This window comes from Ovis aries, chromosome 3, assembly GCF_016772045.2.
Source record: "Ovis aries strain OAR_USU_Benz2616 breed Rambouillet chromosome 3, ARS-UI_Ramb_v3.0, whole genome shotgun sequence".
In the NCBI taxonomy this organism is placed as follows: Eukaryota; Metazoa; Chordata; class Mammalia; order Artiodactyla; family Bovidae; genus Ovis; species Ovis aries.
Window position 1 is genome coordinate 11,499,599 of NC_056056.1, and position 20,505 is coordinate 11,520,103.

Here is a 20,505-nt window from a genome sequence, read left to right on the forward strand (position 1 = left end):
GGAAAGGTGGTATCACCTCATGTTCCCATAACCTCACATCTCCCACCCAGCCCAGGACCAGGGCATTTGGCCTGGGGAACGGAGAAGGTATGTATGCCCCACAGCCAGGCCAGGGGTCGGTGACATGGAAAACAGCCTGACTGTGGGTACCTGACAAGGGTCGCCCCCAACCAGACCTGTCTTCTCCAGCCCCCCTGAAAGGCAGGGTGGGGCACGGTACTGGGCTGGATGTGAGCCTGCCTCACCTCCCACCCGATCCCAGCCCGAGGCCGTCGGGTCTCGAGGCAGAGCGGGCAGGGCCTGCTCTCCCAGCCCCACAATTTGTCTTGCAGCTGCTGCCGTTGCTCGGAGCGAGACACTTGCTTGTAGCTTGTGAGCTGTGTGTAGGCAAATCTTTCATTTTTCTTTCATTATGCCGGCGTGTACTGTCACTTAATTTTTATGTATGCAATCCTTCCTGACAAATATGATCTGCTGCCTGGTAATTCGTCTGACGCTCATTCTGTTCCGCGCTCTAATTACGGCTCCTATTCCTGACACTGAGGCAGCCGCTCTGCCACCGCTGGGTACCGCACCTGTCAGCCCGGCCATGGCATGACTAATGCCCTTTCATGCCAGCCTCGTGTTAGCAAATATGGAGGCGGGGAGGGGGCTGGGGGAGGAGGCAGCAGGAGGAGATGGGATTTGCATAAGCCCTACCCTGGGTCAGCAGCCTCTGGAGACAAGGTGGTTGCTGGGGCAACGTGGCTGCCTCGGAACATTCCCCACATAGTAGGTGCACAGAGAGGCAACGGATGAATAATTCATACCCACGCACGGGGTGTGAGGGAGGCTCTGCCCCCCAAGTCCTTCCTGAGTCACAAAGCACCTGCAGTTAGTGCAGCCTTCTGCCCCACAGAGTGTGTGTACGAGACAGCTGTGTGTGGAACCTCGCTATGGAAGGGTGTCTTTTCTCCTGGTCTCTGAGACTTCAGACCTGGGCTCTGGCTTGGCACTGTCACCTTCGTGGGGCCTAGCCCTTGGTTCTGGCCACAGGGCCTTGCTGAGCCCGTGCGGGCCTCTCAACTCGATGGGCACACGGCCCCAGGAGGGCTCCTTCCGCCTACCACGAGACCCGACAACCACTCAGAGGCTGTGGGAAGAGCCTGGCTTACCCGGGCAGCCTTTTCCCAAGTTCCAATTCCTTCTCATTAATATAATAAGTGCACCAGTCCAAGTCGATAAACTCACACTGTCGGACGAGCCCGCATTTCTGCCCGCTCCTAACGATGTGATCTTAACCAGCTCTGACTTGTGCCGCAGTTTTTCCCCGGCGGGACAGAGGAGGGTTGGGACCTGACTGACAGGGGACAGGAGGCAGTGGCTTTAACTCTGCTCTTTGATCGTTTCTCTTGAATTTCTGGCCTTTCTGAAGCCCTTACACCAGAGAGGTAAACAGTCCCAAGCTGACAAGACACAATGATTTTCCCAAAGAGAAGGATATGGGGAAGCGAGAAAGAGACGGCTTCCTCCGAGGTACGGGGAGTCAGTGCCCGAGCTCTGGAGGCAGATCCTTCCAGGGCTCCCGACCCTGGGCTCCTGGAAGAACCGGGCGCTGCACCGGGAGGGCCACATCAGGGCCCGGCTCTGCCATTATAGAACTCAGAAGAGTCCCTCAAGCTCCCTGGGTCTCAGATTCCTCATCAGTGCAGAGGAAGGAGCCTATGGACCCTGACATCTGCTTGAGGCATGACCGAAGCATCGCCAACTCAAGGGTTGGCGGGTCCTTAAACATCCTTTCGTTCTGACCTAACAGAAGAGCAACAGTGCACCAGCTGCTAAGGAGGCCGGGCCAGAGGTCCTCTGAGGTCAGATGAGGACGATGGTTTCAAAACAACCACATACACACACGCACTTACACAGTCACACACACTTACAGTCTGTCCGGTTCCCAGCTGGGAGCTGTTGATCTCTGAGCTAGCCTGTTTCTCCAGACTGTGTGCTATACCCTGAGAGCCTCGAGCCATAGGGACCTGTATGAACAGTGACAGTTTCCACCAGGAAAGCGTGTCTTCCAGAAGGCTGCTGTGTGTCTCTTGGCACGCCGCAGGCTCTCGGGGGTGTAGCACACAGGAAGACCAGAGATGCACTGGCTGGGCCACGGAGTGCGGGGGACGCGAGTAGACAACAGAGCGGTGTTCGAGGGGCTCGGCCTGTGCACGAGACCAGCTCCCTCCTGTGGATGCGGCACCAAATGCGGGAGGTGAGTCTCAGGCGCCGTCCCCTGCAGATGCCACGACAAAGAGCCAGGAACTGCTGGGGGTTGGGGAAATGCCCCTGCACCCTGCCCTGGCCTGAAATGTTCCCACGCAGCCCTGGTCACAGCACCCAAGGGACCCTACTTCTGTGTTCCACACACACTGGGGACTTCGCTGGTTTCTAATCAAATGTAAAATTCTCCAGTGGTCCAAGTTTCGCATTTGCTCACATATCTGGAGAAGGAAATGGCAACCCACTCCAGTACGCTTGCCTGGAAAATCCCATGGACAGAGGAGCCTGGTAGGCTACAGTCCATGAGGTCGCAAAGAGTCAGACACGACTGAGCAACTTCACTCACTCATATCTGGATTCTGAAGCTGGACAGTGCTTAACATGACCCGAAACACACATGTGACCTCCAAGTCTCCTCCGGTGTTGGGCCCCCAGTGCCCCCGCACTCCTGGGATGGTGTTCCCACTGAGCTCAGCCTTCGAGGCCCCGCTTGCCTTCCTTGCCACCCAAGGGCCCTCGACCCTCCCCATGCCATCGTTTCCTCCATACCTCACCGGCTCCTAGTCACTCCCCACACTTCAGCTACAAAGTCACCTCCACCATGAAAGCACTGGGCTCCTGTAGCTTTGAAATGGCCGGGTTAAAAGCCAAAAGCTGTAAACAGCCCAAACATCCCCAGCAGGAGGAACGGGCTGAATGTACATGAATGAATGAAGTGTCACGATCTCACGTGTTGGCGGGTCCTTGAATATCCTTTTGTTCTGACCTAACAGAAGAGCCATGGTGCACCAGCTGCTAGGGAGACCAGGCCAGGGGTCCTCCAGGGTCAGATGGGGATGAGAGCTTCAAAACCACCACACCCACACACAATGGGACACCATGCAGCAATGAGAAAAATGACATGGTGGTCTCTGCGATCGCAGAGCCACACCTCCCTATCCCTAAAACATGAGCTTGTGAGGACACGGGTGGTCGCATCCTGGGCTCCTCCAGTCCTTGGGTTTACTCCCCTCTGGCCACCGTTCTGAAGAAGAATGTCTGAGGTTCTAACCAAAGGCACCGCGGGGACAGGGTTCGCACCTCCCCACGTCATCCAGGACTTTGGGGGTTGCTGGGGTGTGAATGGCCTGTCCTTACCTAGGGAGTGGGCCGCGGTGGTCTCTGAGCTGAAGAAACGGCCCAGGCCGAGGTCGCCCAGCTTCACGATGCCTGTGGCTGTGATGAACACGTTGGCAGGCTTGATGTCTGCAGGGGAAGGAGAGGGAGGTTGGTGTGGGGTCTGCAGTGAGGCTGCCTGGTGGTGAGGGGAAGAAGGGAGGAGGAGGCCTGGGGGTGGGCAGAGAGTGGGGCCCTTCAGGTGATGGGTTTAGTCCCCAGTCCTGCTCTCTCAGGGCAAGGCCCTGGCCCTGTCTCTGCCCAGCTGCGGGACTTTGAGAAACGTAACCTCAGTTTCCTCATCTGTAAGATGGGTCTAACTTCACTACAGCTCAGGGCTGCTGTGAGGTCTAGGAGTGCAGGGATTTTTGTTCTGTTTCTTCTTTTTCAGCAGAGTGGGTACTCTATGCAGGTCTGTATAACAGATGAAGGAGGCGCTCAGGGAGGTGCTGTTCCCCAGTCACCAGGCAGTGCCTCACACACAGCAGACACGGATCAACGCGGGCAAAATGAGCAAATGGAGGAATGAGTAAAGGCATCTAGCTAAAGCACACAGCGCTCTGCCAGGCACCAGCAGGCCCTTTGCTCACAGTCTAGGATGATGTCAGCTCTTCGAAACACTCATCTCCTCTGTCCAGCCAACTCCTACTAAGACTTCGAAGCCCAAGTGAAAGGTTCCCTTTTCCGGGATGATTTCCTGCCCTCCCAGGCAGAGCTGGCGGCAGTACCGGAACTAGCCATGACTTCCCTGCCAGGCTCTCCACCCACCCTACCCTCGCTGCAGCCCCTCTTGCTGGCTCCGGGCTGGTTTCGGGGACTGGAGATTATGTGTTGAGCATGGCCCCTGTTTCTGAGGTTCCTGCAACTACACGGCACTTGGTGCTCTCACCTTGTGGAGGCCCCTGACAAGGGCATAAGGTCCAGGGTGCCGTCAAGTCTGAGGTCGCCCACTCCCATTCTCTGACGCTGTAAGGACAGGTGAGATGCTGGCCACCCACCGGATGGGGATACAAGGCGGTTGCCCTCCTCAGGCTGTTCCGAGCAGCCTAGGGGAAGGCTGTGTCCTGCGGCCCCTGGCACGTACCACGGTGCATGACCCGGCGGGAGTGCATGTGCTCCACGGCGCTGCAGAGCTGCACGAAGTACTTCCACACGGTCCTCTCCGGGATGAGCCGCTTCTGCTTCTTGAAGTACTGCGGAGGGGGAGACAGACACACAGACAGGCTCAGGTGACGGGCCTGGGAGGGTCACTGTAGGATCCCAGCTCCAGGGGTCACGTGTCCACCCTCAGCACCAGGCTCCCTGAAGGCGGGGCCGGCCTGGCCAGAGGGGATGTCCTGACGGCTTCTCTGAAGGAATGCTGGGATCACATCTTGAAGGCTGCTCTCTATGACCCTTTACCTAGAGTCTCTTGGACACAAGTCCATTTCCTCCCACACTGCCCGACAGGGATTAGTTCCTTGCAGGAGTGACTGGTGTGGGCTCTCTGCCCTGGGCCTGGCCCAGCCCAGGATGGGGGCACCCAAGACCTGCTTGGTGATTAAATCTTAGCTCCCTTCCTGGGAGCCAGCACATGTAACCATGAACAAGCGTGGCAATGACCTCCAGGAAGCGGGCTTGACAGTCTGGAATGGACTTTCCAGTTTCAACAGGCACAACCTATTTTGTTGCCTGGAAAATCATACTTAACACTCCAGAAAAAAAAAAGTAAAAAAACAAAAGCCTAAAACCCAAAACCTACCCAGGCTGCACTGAGTGATCTGTAAGTAACCAAAGGTCCTGAAAGCTCAATCAACCAGGAACATGCCCTCGTCCACTGTTCAGATCAGCATCCCTCCGGGGGAGCTCCTGTGGGCCAGGCTCGTAGGGGTCGGGGACATAATTCACCCACCCGTCATGTGGAACTTAGTTTTTGTTCACTTAGAGCAACCATCTTTTCCCAAAGCAGCCAGAGGTGAAGACTTGGTCCACATGTCAAGGCAGCCACACCGGCACAGGGAAGACCCAGGACACACTCGCAGCCTGAGGCAGGAGGCGGGACCCGAGCTAACCTCTGCTAAGCACCTGCCATGTGCAGCCTCTGTGCTGGGCTCCACAGTGATGGCTGCACCCATCTCACAGATGGGGAAACTGAGGGCCACACAGGAGCAGTAAGGGGCAGAGTTACAACAGCTCAACCTGGGAAGCCCAAGCTCTTAACCCACTTCTAATGGTACCAGTAACCACCTGATGAAGGCCCAAGGTCAGAGAGGTTCAGGAAATTGCCCAGGGTCATCCAGCAGGGGCGGCAGAGCTGGGACCGGATGTGGACACCTCCAACCTTGGTACAGTCATAGTGGGAAGCCCCTGGACTGGCTCTAATGTCCCAGGAGGCTCTTCTACGGCTCCATTCTGGGAGGGGACCTCATGCGTCAGCTGCCCCTGGCTCCCGGCACAGAGCTCCCCCAGGACCACCTCAGGCCTCCGTAGTGGGCCGTGCTGTGGTGTTATTTGTGCCCTAATGTTAGCTAATCCTCATTATAGCATTTAAATGGGGACATGCGCGGCTGTGCGTGGTGATTTTCTAAATGTCACGTCCTATTGGTGCGGGTGACATTTAGCAGGAAGGCGCGGAGTCTCTGGTGGGTTCTGGGGTGGCAGCAGCTCCGGCTTCACCATCCATCGTAAACAACGCCAGCACACGGCCCTGGCGGTGCTGCTTGGCTCTGGAGGCTGGGGGCCTTTGGGACAGAGGGTCTGCTGGCCAGCCACCTCCCTGTCAGGCCAGGACTCAGTGTGGCCCCAGGCTGAGCCCTGCCTAGGGCCCCATTCCCTCCAAAAGCCGGAGGCAGCTAGAGAGCAGGAAAGGCCAGAGAACAGCTGCTCCCAGGCCCCGAGCACTGTGCTGGGTGCATTACAGATGGGAAACTGAGGTACAGGGAGCTGCCCAGGTCATCCCGCAGGTGTGTCTGACCCTGGGCCCAGGGTCTTCCTACTCCCTTGCCTTGCCTGTCTGAGCTGCTCTGCCTGCAAGGCCACAGACTCAGCAGGGGAAGGGGAGGGTGAGGGGCCCTTGATGGAGGGAGGGAGGTGCCAGGCCATATAAGGAGGAGGGCTCCTGAGACAGGAGGGCCTGAAGCACCTGGAAGCTGGGCCACCGCCCTAGAAACCAAGGGTGTGAGTAACCGACTTGAACCCTGGGTCAAGGTTGGCCCAGGGTAAGTTGGGGTGAGGGGAGGCACCACCCCAGGCCAGGTGCAAAGGATGCTGGATGCCACCACACCTCCCTCCTGTTTCTCCTGGATGGAAGGAGCTTGCATCCAGGCCCTGCAGCTCCCGAGCGGCCCTCCCCGATGAGGCCCCCACAACTGCAGTGGAAACTGAGGTTCAGGTAGGGGAGGGATCTATAATTTGCCCAGCACCCCCAACTCCCCATTGTCTGACTCCAGCCCCCTCCATGAGCTGAGAGGCTGTGAGGGAGGGGGTTTGAGGGCCATGGGGGCTGACAGGGTGCAGCACCCTGACCAGACAAAGTGCTCTGTGGACCCTGGGCTTCTATCCCTCTGGGCTCTGGCACAAGCTATTCTGCCTCTAGGCTTGCAGGTCTCCCCTCAGGTCTCTGCTAATGTGTCACTTCCTCCAGGAAGCCTTCCCTGCTAACATGTCACCTCCTCCAGGAAGGTGGTTCCACAGACCCTGAACTTGGCTTGTTCATGGCTGTGCGTGACTGCTCGTTCATAGGTCTGCTCTCCCATCAGAAGGCGCGCTCCCTGAGGGCCGTGCCTAGGCCAGCAGCATGGGGGTGGGCACAGAGCGGGTCTGGATGCATGGTATTCAGTGAGAGAATGACGCAGGAAGGAGAAAAAGAGTGAGGGGAGCGGGGGAGAAGTGAGATGTGATACAGCACATCTGTTCCCACCAGGGATCTGCGTGGAGATTAACATCCCTGCAAACGCATTAATATGTCAACGAAAGTATAAAAGCAGGTGATAACAGCTCAAGTAATGCTGCTTCCCAGAGACGCCCGTATTCCTAGGAGCCAAATTTCAGAAGAGCAGGTACCGAGCAATCATTCAATCCCCAGTGCCTGGTGGGAAAGACGCAGCGTCTATGACCGTCTGCAAGTATGGCTGGGAGCAGAGTGGGGGCTCGAGCATGGCCCAGCCCCGCTCAGGGACAGACTGGGCTCGGGGGAGGAGCGATGCAGGCCCACCAACACGGTCTGTGGATGAGGGTCCAGACAGCCGGGGAGTGAGGACCTTGAGGGAGGAGGGGTGAGTGAAGCTGAGCACGCTGGCCCAGGGATCCCATTTAGAGACTGTGCTACCGCAGGCAGGTGACAAAACCTCTCTGAGCCTCGCTATTTAAGGATAGTATGGACTCAGTGAGTGAGGCAGATGCTCAGCACGGCTGTGACCTGCAGTGGGTGCCCCATCGGTGGGGCTGTGATGGTCCCCGTGTCCAGGCTCAGGTGGACCCAGTCCTGGGCTCAAGGCGGGGGTGTGAACGGGCAGTCTGGGGGCTGCTGTGGGACTTGGCAGGTTGCTTAAAATCTCTGAGATCCCTGACCTCGCCCATTATATGGGAAGGAAGATGTCTCTCAAGGGGTGAGGGGCTCAGGAAGGTCCCCTGGGGATGATGCCACCGGAGGGCCACTGGAAGCAGAGACCTGGGCCACAGGCACGGGTCTGTCCCCATGTTGCTGGGGATCCTCAGGTAACTCTTCCAGCCTCTCTGGGCTTAGTTTTCCCTTCTATAAAATGAGGCAGAAGACACTTTCCCAGAGTCTGAGACCTGGGGTCTGACCTACAGGGGGTTATACCCCATCCCTTCTGCGAGGCAAAAGTGGCATGAGCCCATGGGTGGGCTGGGGTGGTGAGGGACCACAGATGGGTCTTTTCTGCCTGTGGCTGACCCTCTCCCAGCAAGTGTGGATGGGACCATAACTGAGGCCTCTGGGCATCAGCAAGGGGGGTGGGGGGCGAGTGTCCTTGAGTGGCTGCCTCTGCCTGAGGCCAGAACACTGGGGGATCTGGGCTGAGGTAGGGGGGCACCTGACCTGGGCAGTCCCCCGAGACCCAGCTCTCCCGCCAGGCACCCTCACCTTGATCATCTGTGATAGGTCACCCGCATCCGCCAGCTCCAGCACAATGTTCAGCTCATTGTCCTCAATGAATGAGTCCAAATACTTGATGATGTTTGGATGGTTCAATTGCTGCCCAAAGAGAGAAAAAGAGGGAGATGGAGTCAGTGAGAGATGATACAGTTGGAGAGGCGAGTATCTGGGGGGAATGGCCTGCAGACCTGGGTGACACTGGGAAAGCCATTTTGCATCCCTGAGCCTCAGTGTCCCCCTCTGTAAAATGGGCATAATCTTTTGCAGAGAAACTGTGAAGATTACACGGGCTGATACCCCTGAAATATCTACATGGTGACCACTTGCAGCTAAGACTCAACAGACACTGTGGAAATGACCCTTTTCTCCCTCCTCCTCTTCATCATCAGCACCACCCAGGCCCCTCCAGGGTAGGGCCAGGCCCCCACCACTCCACCTCTGTACTCAGTGGTCCTGGAATACTTGGAAGTGTCCATCTCCTTCCTTCTTCCTTCCCACTTTCTCAATTTCTGACCCACCCTTTGTGAAATCTTGAGAAAACATCATTCCTGGTGTGAGAGCTGCCCTGAGCATGGTGCTCAGTGATGAAGCCCTGATTCTGGCCTGATCACCGTGGCCCGTGTGATCGTCAGATAGGACTGCGCCCCACTGGCCGGAAGTCAGACCCTGCTCGGCTGACAGGAGACCCTGGCATTCCTTACGACTTAAACTATACCGAAATGACCCCAGGATCTAGGGAAGGCAGAGGGACTCAAATATTCTGCCACAGCATGGTCAGCCTGTCCAGCGGGGGTCCCACCCAGAGGCCACTTGAAAGCACATTTTTCCAAAGGCCCAGAAGGTGCTATGTGAAGGGCACGTATTTATGCTGCGCCACTGTTCCGCCCCTCCTGGCAGCCTCTCACTGGTCCTGGCATGAACAGCATGAATGATGCCGCCCAGTGGCCCCTCTAAGGACCGTGCTTCTTTCTGTTTTGTAGGAAACACCCCGTGCCCTGGCACATCCTGTTGACTTCCCACAGGCAGGCTGGCGAGGTGGGTCACGTTCTGCAAAGGGTCTGGCCTGGTGGCAGAGGTTATAACCATGGCAATGGGGGCTGCTTCTGACCAGATGCTACACTGAGTCCTTTCAATGCATCTTCTCACTAATCCCACGACAACACCTCTGAAGACAGCACTCTCGTCATCAACCCCTTAGACAGATGAGAAAACCAAGGCCCCAGGTGGTCAGCAGCTTACCCACGGCCCCAGAGCTAGTGAGCAAGGGGTGTATCTGCCTGCGAAGCCCACAGCTGACTACGCTCAGTGGCACTGCAGCCTGGGGGCGGGTCAGAGCCCCCGCACCAGGCAGGCCTGGGTCATGCCACCTGGGGCGGCCTCACCAAAGAGGCTGTGATCACTCAGTTCTGAGCCCAAGAACCAAACAGGCTGGCTCAGTGTGCACACGTGTACAATCCCTTACTCACGTGAGCAACACACGTGTGTTCTTGGCCACGAGTAGGGAGACAGGGGTGTGTGATCCAGACAGCCACTCCCCAGGGCTGGGGAATCAGAGTTTCAGGGATCACAACTGGGTCCAAAGTTAACCATTTAGTAAAACTTTCAAAATGTTATCTGAAGAGTATTTTAGGACCTGTGATAGCTGGAGTTAAGGATACCTCCCTACAAGCCTCTAGGCTCCCCCTTGGGACCCATCACAGCCAAGGGCCACCCCAGCGAGCATCCACAACTCCCATATGGCCACGGCACCTCACGCTCAGCCACTGCGGGGCCCCCTCTTGTCCCCACATTCAAGTCTCACATCCTGAATGTGGCATTCGAGTCCACCGTGACCTGCACGCCCATCCATGCTGCCACGGCTCCTGCAGCAGGCCCGTCTCAGCCTTCCAGATTCTGAGAGCAGGCCCTGGGCGCTGCACGACTTCCCTGGGGCCCTTGCGTCTGCCAGCGTCACTCGACGGTCACCATCTGCCGCCTGTCTGTTCTCCCTCCTGCCTGGGAATCCCTGGGTGGTGGGGTGGCGGGTGCCATGGTTGACAGTACCAGTAGCCCCACTTTACAGGAAGCTGCCAAGCAAGCTTGCTCTCTATGTGGGGAGACAGGACACCAAGTCAGTGCTGACTGTGTGCTCTCCTGTGCCAGGCCCTCTTCAGACACTATTTTATTTTAAAATTTTTTTCATTGGTTTATTTTTTGGCCATGCCACGCTGCTTGCAGGATCTCAGTTCCTCAGCCAGAGACTGAATCCAGGTCCCGGAAAGGAAATCCTGGAATCCTAACCACTAGGCCAGCAGGGAACTCCCCCGATACTATTTTATTTAATTCTCTCTATCTGCCCATATCCTGTGAGGCCAGCATTCTCTCCATTGAGCTGATGGGCAAACTGAGGCTCAGGGAGGTTAAGTCATATGCTTAAGGTCACACAGCTTGTAAACGAAGACATCAGCGTTTGAATCCAGGATCCCGGGCCTCCAAAGCCCATCCCTTTTTTTCTCCTCCATCACCTCCTAATTCTCAGGTGGAATCCTGAACCTGGGGAGGAGGGCAGAGCCCCAGGGAGAGCCACCCCTAGACCAGGGAAATAGGTCTAGTCCAGAAAGTTCTGTCATCTCTGACTCTCAGGAGACCGGAGGGGAAGCCAGCAGGAAGGCGGAAAGGATGACCATAGACACCATCCACCACCATCCCTCGCCCTGGACAGGCCCCGCAGGTCTGTCCTTCATACAACCCTGTCCAGCTCTGGTGGAACCAAGGACTTCTGCCCACAGAGGGGCAGGCACATCAGCTACTCCCGGGGGGCCCCATCCCCAGCTGTGCATCCTGCCTCCTCCCTGATGGAGGCCTGGCTAGAGTCCAAAAGGTGGACAACTCAGGGGCCCCAAGCCCCTCTAGCTCCCAGAACCTGGGGCCCTGTGCTTGGCTGTTAATTCTGCCCAGTGCCCCAGACTGGCTCGGCTCTGTCTCCCTGGCATAGAGCATCTCCTGGATGCACAAGAATGGGAGAGAAGAAGAGAACACACCTGGCTGAATATTCAGATGTGTGTGCCTCTGAGTAGAAATACAAGGGCACAAGGCTGAGAGCAAAGATGTAATGAGACCGACAGGGAGACAGACAGACAGACCGCAGTCGGACCCAATGCCCACCTCCGCTCCTTCCCCAACAGCCTGGTCCACGGCTGCCACATCCAGATCCGCAAGGGGCACGGACAGCCAGTCTTGGGGCGCCGCGAGGACTGGGCAGAGGTGAGGTGGGGTCCCCACTCAGCCACAGGAGGACAAACCAGCCACTGCCCTCCTCCAAAATACGTTGTTTCTGAATTTAAAGGGCTAAGGGGCTATGATGGTCACGACATAGCCCAGCCTGGCCCAAGGAAGCGTGGGGCTCCTGCTCGGCGCAGGGCACTCACCTTCAGGAGGCCGATCTCCTTGACACAGTCCTGCCTGGCCTTGGCGTCCATCATCTCAAATATCTTGAGTGAGAGAAGACAGAGAAAGAGTGGTTAAAACCAGCACCCAGAGCCCCAGAGGGAGCACAAGGCCCAGGACCCCAATCTGGGTTCTCACGCCTCCTTGCAGAGGGAACCCTTAGGACAATGGTTCGGATAACTGGGTGCCCATCACGTGCCAGGCGCTGTGCTGACCAATTCCCACCGAATCATCTCAGCAGCTCCTATGAGGCGGGGGTTACTGCGGCCAACTTACAGAGGAGGAGACTGAGGTCCAGAGAAGTCCTGTGACTTGCTAAGGTCATGCACCGGTAAGGGGTAGGACAGGAAATACCCTTGGAGCCTCAGTCTTCACGTCTATAAATGGGGCCAACAGCCTGACCTCACTGGGCAGTCATGTGGACCAAGTTAGAAGAAAGGGTGTAGCATGCACCCCCTGATGGCCCCCAGGACCTGTGTTCACTGCACGTGGGGCCTCCCAGCACATCCTAACTTACAGGAACAAACCAGAGGGCGACACTACAGCCGCCCCACCGCAGAACCCATCCCAGCACTAAAGACCAACACAGAGAGAACCCGGGTGAGCCCGTCCCCGGCAGACAAACGCAGAACACGGGCCTTTTCTGAACCGAGGAGCCCGTGTCCCCTCCAGCCATCCCAGGCCACGTGTGCAGCACCCAGATCCGCAAGGACAGAATCACACTGTCCGGCTCCAGGTGGGGCTTCTTTGCCCGTCTCCCCACCTCGTGACTGTGTCTGAACTGCCTTCCCTCTGCTGGGCCTCCTCTGCCCAGCCGGTTAATCTCATTCTTTAAGGTAAATGAGCAAGTCGAGGGGCTGTGGAAGCCCTGCTGGAGGACTCAAGGCCATTTCCTGCAGAAAAGAGCCATTCAGAGGGGCCCAAAGGCTCTCACGAGCAGCTTTCTCCTTGAGCTTTGCTGCATAGAATACATCTGCCTGACCCCACTCCTCCGATTAGAAGGGACTCAGAGGTTGGGCAGTAGCCCAGAGCTACCAGAGAGGGTCAGTTGGCTGCAGATCTGAGCCTCAGCTCCCACTTAGCTTCCCCCACCAGCCCTGGTAAGTTATTCATGTGTCTGCAGTTTTCCTCCTCCGAAAAATGGGGTGATAATCCCCAACCCACAAAGCCGCTATCAAGATTCTGTGAGCTCCAGCATAACGCAGGATACAGCAGGCACTCAGCATGTGCTCGTCCTTGTTTTCCTTTATGGTTCACAGGGAGCTTTCGCAAAGACCAGGCCGCCTAATTCTTCCACAGCCCCGTGAGTGAGGAGAGTGCCAGTTTCCCGGGTTTTCTTCAGGGAGTGGCAGGACTAGCCCAGGGCCACAGTGATCAGCCACCAGCCGGCTCCTGCTGTGTAGTTCTGACCCCACGGTGCTGTTGGCTCACCTGCACCTTCTTCAGAGCCACTGTCTTCCTGTCCAGCAAGCAGGTGGCCTTGTACACCTCACTGAACTGCCCTCGGCCAATCTTCTTCTCGATCTGGAAGTCGGCCAGTGAGCAGCGAAAAGACAGGGCCGTGGGGTGCCTCTGGAGGGGAAAGACAGAGGGCATCAGTGACCAGCCAGGCGGAGTGGAGGGCTGAGACCTGGGATGGGGTTTGGGGGGCGGTGCTACCCCTTCCCCAGCCCCGGCAACACCCTTTCAGGGTGAAGGAGGGACCCTGATCGCCCCCTCACTATCAGAGGCCCCCTCGCCCCTTGGCGCTCTCCACACCATCTCCCTTTGATCCCGACGATGCCCCTCTGCAGATCTGGGCTCCTCCACATGCTTGTCTCCATCCCTCAGTATCGGATCACTTGTTCTTTATTCGTTTCTGTCTCCACTCTCGTGGACCAGGGCCTCGTCTGCCTTGGTCACTCCTGAACGCTTTGTCACGGCTGGAGCCGACCAGCAGAGCAGGTGCAATAAACATCTAAGGCAGCAACTAGCAAAGCCACACCGCCAAGGGGAGGGAGGCTCTGCGGGGTCCTGTCAGCCCCAGGGCTCCAGGACACACCCCCAACCCTTATCCTTCAAGTCACCCCATGAAGCAGCAACCTCCCCTCCCAGGGTAGCTTTCCCACCACAGAGATGGGAACACACAGGTTAAACCCGCAGCCTGACATTCGGAGCCCATTCTTTGGATAAACTGTCCCCTTTATGGCAACATGAAGAATCTGGGCACTGTGATGACTCTCCAGGGGTCAGCACTGAAGGCAATGATTAAGCTGCAGGACCTGCCCAGGATGGAGCCAAACAGATGAGGCACAGCGGCCAGGTCCACCCTCTGCCCAAAACACAACTGCAAAGGTGGTCTCAGGAAGAGGAGAGGAGGGGGAGCCACTGTTGGGCCCTAGAAGGGGGCGGGGGGAAGGGCAGAGGGAGCCCCACGACAGCCTGGCAGGGTGGGCCCTCCCTCCTGCTACACCCCCACTCTCAGGTGGGGGAATCACACCCACTGGGGACCCTCCCCACTGGGTGGTGACATGAAGATGGGGTCTGTTGCTGCTGGGTGACTTGCACACAGTAGGTGTGCAGAAAGGTGTGCAGAGTTCCTTCAGGGGAACAGGGGTGGGGCAAGAAAGCCAGAGGGCCCCCGGCCCCCCCAACACCTGCCACAGCAGGGCAAGCCACTGTATTTTCAGAAGTGGAAACGCCTCTTCCAGAGTTTGGCCAGAGCCTCTGAGGGGCCAAAGGTCAGGAGTTCCCCTGTGCTGTGTTCTGGAACTCTCCCCACCAGGAATGCCAAGAGCAGACCAGTCATTCCTGGAGGAGCCCTGGGAACCCCCGTGTGACTGGCTGTGGAGCCCGTCAGCCTGGTCACTGGCTGGTGACCTTGGTGGTTACACAAGCCACCCTGAGCCTTGGTTTCCTGTCCATAGGGTAGAAGAAGTAGGGTGGCTAAGAGAATTCGGCAAGATTGCTAAGCCGTGCACACAGTAAGTGCTTAGCGGTTGCAGCCATGTTATGGACAGGCTTGGGCGGGGCAGGAATGAGGAGGTCGGGGTTGGAGGATTGGGGCCTGAGCGGCTACTCCCCACCTCTGTACCTGCCATGGCCCAGCTCTGCATCAAGGAAATTCTAACAGGCACCTTCTTGCCAGGACTGAGAGATGGAACTCAGCTTTGCAGCTCACAATCGCTGGGCCCACCCTGACTCAAGTCTCCAGGCATAATTACCTCCCGTGATGGGAGATTTTAAGACATTCTGCCTGGGGACCTGAGCAGGGGGGTAGGCTGGCGGAGGAGGAAGACGGTGCTCTCATCCACCACCTGCCAGTCTCTGCCAGGTAAGCTCTTTAGTCTCAGCAATGGACCTACATGCACACCCAGCGTTCACCTCAGAGGAGCGAGCATGTTATTTACTAAGCAGGTACTACATGCCAGGCACCGTGCGCGTAGCTTCCCGGGACCCTGTGAGCAGACATCACTGTGACTCCGTTTCAGGAAACAGCCTCAGAGGGGAGGCTCCAGACCGTACCGTGAGTAACACCGGGGATTTGAACCAGGACAGGATACTCCCTTCACCCTGTACATGTTACCACCCAACTCTGCTTTCCCATCAAGACCCTGTGACTAGTCAGGCCTCCCAGCTTCAGCCACCTGAGCCCCACCTGTGCCCCCACCATGGGCCTCCGCCTTAGTCCCCTCTGTGCCCCCTGAACTGGGGCTCTGACTTGCCAAGCAAGTGCTCAGGGCACGTGTGTCAAAGGACACAACGAAATGCACTCAAAATAGCTGGGAGCACAAGGGAGTCTGTGACCCGGCCACTGTCACTTCTGTGGGCACAGCGGAAACCACACTCCCTAGAAGAAGGCAACGCTCTGGGCCCCTGGAGGAGCCACACGTGGTCAGGGCGACAGCGCCACGCTGTCTCGCGTGTTAGGCGCCAACCATGCCTCTGCTGGTGTCCTAGGTGATGAGACAGGCTTAACGACTGAAGTCCCCTAACAGCTTGTAAAACGAGGCTTATCGATCCCACTTTATGATTAAGGACCCTGAGGCACAGCCAGGCAATGGGAGCTGGGACTTGAACTCCCGGATGACGGAAAGCCAGGCATGCTGCCCGGCGACAAGGGGCAGGGTCTCTCTGCCCCACCTGTTTCCCTGGGGACAGCGAGGGTCTGGAGGGCGTGCTCTCTAAGGATCCTACTTCTGCCAATGCGGAGTGATGAGTGGCCAGAGTCCCTGGCACTTTCCACCCACCTCAAGGACGTTCCCCAGAGGCCATATGGTCCAGCTCCATGGCTGGAAGCTCCCAAAGGATAGGGACCACCCAGCCAGCCTGGCTGACCGCCTTGCACTTCTGAATATGCGATGACCCAGATTTGCATTTCCTATCACAACCCATCCAACCTAATTAGAGGAAGGCTCCAAGGAGGGGGCAGGTTACCCAGGGGGCAGTGCAGCGTGAGGGGGCTCAGGGGCTGCTGCCACCCCCACCGGGGTCAGGACAGGGCCCTGTCCCTGAGGGGACCCCTGCTCAGGCAGGGCTCACTACAGGATACAGGGCTTCTGGGGGTGCAGCTGCCTGAGCCAGCAGAGTCCTGACCCCAATCTAACTCAGGGACTCGGAGCAGAAAAGGAACTGCTGAACTGAGTTCTTGCCCCCAAAGGCCAGGCCTCTCCCTGCTGCCACCCACCTCCTGGGTGGGCCCCCGGCAAGTTCCTGCAGGGGAGAGAGGTGGGCCATGATGGGGGTATTAGAAACCCAGCCCCAGGACCGCCAGGAGAAGAGGGTCTGGGAGCTCTAAGCTGCTGGGCAAAGACAGGGTTGGCCCCGAACAGCCCACACGACGGTGGGGCCGACAGTCATCCCTCCTGACGGCCTGTCTGAAAACGGCTCATTTAACACTTACTGTCCCGTTATGTCAGGGACCCCACTCTGCCTCCTAGAGAAAATACAACCCCAGGGCCCAGGGTGGCAGAGAGGTGACAGCCACTCTGGCCCAGTCTGCTGAAATGCTGACACTGGGGCCTGGAGGCCTGGGTTCAAGTCCTGGCTCTGCCTCTTTCCAGAGAGCCCTCTGGGCCTCAGTTTCCTCATCTGTCCAACTGGGATCTGTTGAACAACCGTCATCTGTCCAACCGTCATCTAGTTCTTTGTCCTTGGCAAATAGCCCTGGGTGACTGATGGAAGGACAGTCAACTCAGAGGCTGCAGGTACGTCCACCTCACCCCTTTACTGTAGCCAGAGGATGTTGGGTAAATGACCTCTCTGAGCCTCAGTTTCCTCATCTGTGAAATGGGGCTATGAAGACCTATTTAAGAGGGTTGTCCAACAACCCTCTAGAGGGCTGTTGGGGGTTAAATAAGTTAATGAGTGAATGCTTAGAAGAGGACCCGGTACTTAGGAAATGCTGCATATTTGGCGTTATCATGTTTGTTATTGTTACTGTTGGTTTGGCATTGCAGAATGTCTGGAGAATGCAGCACGTACTTCCCAGGGGCTGGGGAGAAACAAAGGCAGGGTGTGCACAGTGCCCAGGCAGGTGGGAGCCTGGCCCAGGGAATAAACACAGGGAATTGTCAGCTGGCGTTATCAATACCACTTGCGTTCCCATCCCACCGAGGGTCTGCGCTGAGCATATTCCTAGCTCTGGGTTCTCTAGCTGTAAAAAGTAAAATGTATTTTAAAATGCAAGACTAAGATCAATGACATCCCGTTTCCTTAGCACCCATGGTGCTGGGTGTTTAAAGAACACCATCTCATTTAACTAGGTCTTCATAGCCCCATTTCACATATGAGGAAACTGAAGCTCAGGAGGTCATTTACCCAACATCCTCTGGCTACAGTAAAGGGATGAGATGGATGTACCTGCAGCCTCTGAGTTGACTGTCCTTCCATCAGTCACCCAGGGCTATTTGCCAGGGACAAAGAACTAGATGATGGGCTTGCCCCCCTTTCTAGGCTGTGCTGTGGGCACCAGAGGCCATTTCTGACTATTCATCCCCCTTCCCCATGGTGGGAGCCCCTTAGTTCTCCCCCAAAGGTAGAAGAGATGGGGTAGAGGGACAGGGAGGTGGCAGTGGGCCTGAGAGGGGGCACTCATGATCTGAGAGAGGAGGAACCCTTGGGAACAACTCCTTGGGCAGTAGGACGAATCTGGTGGGGTCACGAGTCAAGGATATGGCCAAGGTCCTGAGTCACTTCTAGCTCTGACCCCACTCTCCCAAGAGATGGGAGGACAACATCAGATAAACAGCAGGGGAACCCGGTGTCTTGGACCACTCCAGGATACTGCCACCCCAGAAAGCTTGGTGAAACTCAGCTCTCTTTCCCAAGTCAGATCAAATTAGGCCACAAACGCCCTTCACCCTGTGTTAATTTGAGTTTAAAATGTTTGAACCATGGTAAGCCTCAGCCATCGACAAATCCTTAAAAAAAAAAAAAAAAAAACAGGAGCATAAAATTACATGTTAAAAGAATAAAAATGCATCCGCCCAATTAATTTTCTGAAATCTCATTAAAAAATTTAGCCTGACTAAGTCAGACTTCTGACCTGAATTTTAATCATCTTTACACTGGATGGGTCTTTTTTCCCTGATATTTGCAATGCATCATTAATTTTAAGGCAATCGCTTCTACGATTTTAAAAAGCACACTTCATCAGAATGACATTTCCTGTAAACGAACTTCACCTTTAAAGACATCTGACATTGTGTGCCGGGAACTTCTAATGGATTCGGTGTATGTGTATACAGCGATGTGTTTTAAATCTGCCTGGCACAAAAGAAGGGCGCGATTTACAGAGAGTCCATATTGTCAGACTCTTTATGAGGCCAGACTCACTCAGCTCTTCATGGTCTGGCTAATTTTGTACCTGAAGCCAGCCTCCCCTCCTGCAGCCCGAGTGGCGAGAAGGGCTCTATGTGGCCACCGGACTTGGAGTCACTGCTGGCTTTCCCTTCGATAGCAAGACGGACAACTTACACGCATCTCGATTTCCTCCCCTGCAGAGAGTTTTAAATAAGATCTCCTCCTCTGGCTTGGTAGGAGGATGGAATGAGGTAAGTGCCAGGCATTGCAATGTAGGTACAACCACCACCGAGACTGTCTCAACTTGGAAGTCTGTCTACATTCAGCTCTGTGCCATCGGCTCATGGGAACGGTGAGCAAGACGCCTGAACATCTAGACGCCTGATGACAAAACCTAACATCATCTCGGCTGTGGCGGCGCCCCCAGGACAAGCCTCATGAACCAAGCTCCGGGAAGGCTGAGCTTAAACACACGGATGAGAGAATCTGGAATCGGCTCCAACGACTAACAAGCAGAGACTTGAAGGGAAACAAACCTTGAAGAGCATCAGCTCCCATGCCAGCAGGCTGGCCACGTCCTCGACCTCCCTCTCCCCCTCATCCCTTCAGTTACCGAGGGCACTTGGTTTCTCCCTGCTGCAAGTCTCTGGAATCTTCCCTCCTCGTGTCCAGCCCATTTAAGGTCAAAGCATCATGTGACCTCCTATTTTCACTTGACTCGTGACCAGCTACTAGGGACATAAAACCCCAACCCTCTGTCAATTTAAATCCGTAATGGGCTTCCCATTTGCTGCAGGTACAATGCCAAATGACAGCGTGGTTTCCAGACCTTTCATAAACACCTGCTGTGCTACCTTACTTGAGCACAGGTATTTAAATGCTTATCTAACCCGACTGATCCTGCACCTTCAGCTTGGGTTCTTTCTGCTTCCTGAACATCCCCTCTCCCTGTCGTACCCCCAAACTCCTGGTCATCATCAGCCCACGTCATCTCCTTTCTAGAGCTTTCCTCATCAACCCTGACCCCCGGGGCAGAACAAGCCACCCCACTCTCCAGGCTCTCTCTGCGTCCGTTCATCCCTCCCTGGGAGCCTTTCCTCTACATGGTCTTTATCTACTTATGTGTAGAGCTCCCCAGCAGACCCAAGGCAGAAAGGAGACAAGCACTTGCTGAATTTATAGCACTTGGCAAACACTTCTTGAATTTTAATGGCCATGAATATTTGATCGTTAAATCTTATCTACCATTATTGCTTTAGGAAGATTTTCATGAAGATTGTGGGGCCATGCAGAACCAGTGACAGCTGTCCCCATCCCCTGAACATACGCACATTCCTCTCTCCGAACAGTGACGAATATAACTGAACTTGGCATGTCCCAAGCAGGTTTGCAAAGACTTTCCAGAATGGAAGACACATTAACTGGGGCTTTCTCAGACAAGAACACCTTTCTCCTTCTTGGAAATTCATATGGTTCTTAGTGGGTCAGCTCAGCCTTGCATTTCTTTCCTGATGAAAATGCTCTGAAGCAAACCGGTAAAAATCATAAACCAAAGGGGCATTTTAAGCTCTGTTTCTCAACTCCATTCATTCATTCATTTGAAACCTCCATAAAAGCAAGCATGTTCAGCTTCTCCAAGTCTATATGAATTTCACATAAAATTCTACCCGGTTCAGCAAACTTATTTTCATAGGCTGACAGCACCCAGAGCTAGAAAGCTCCTTCAGATGAACAAACCACTAGCCTTGGACACAGAAGGTTAACAAAAGTCAGAGTTTGCATGTTAACTAAATTGT

General features: G+C 55.8%; 1 protein-coding gene across 4 annotated transcripts in view; it reads right to left on the bottom strand.

The window, feature by feature from the left end:
• Nucleotides 1-20,505, bottom strand: part of NEK6 (NIMA related kinase 6) — an 85,168-nt gene that overhangs the window by 18,731 nt on the left and 45,932 nt on the right. For all 4 annotated transcript variants that reach the window (XM_015094197.3, XM_042245719.1, XM_060413799.1 and 1 more), the window contains 5 exons: nucleotides 13,358-13,498; nucleotides 11,908-11,970; nucleotides 8,489-8,599; nucleotides 4,490-4,598; nucleotides 3,388-3,495 (listed from right to left, as the gene is read on the bottom strand). In XM_015094197.3, the coding sequence (XP_014949683.1) occupies nucleotides 3,388-3,495; nucleotides 4,490-4,598; nucleotides 8,489-8,599; nucleotides 11,908-11,970; nucleotides 13,358-13,498 (532 nt within the window). The remainder of the gene's footprint in view (nucleotides 1-3,387; nucleotides 3,496-4,489; nucleotides 4,599-8,488; nucleotides 8,600-11,907; nucleotides 11,971-13,357; nucleotides 13,499-20,505) is intronic.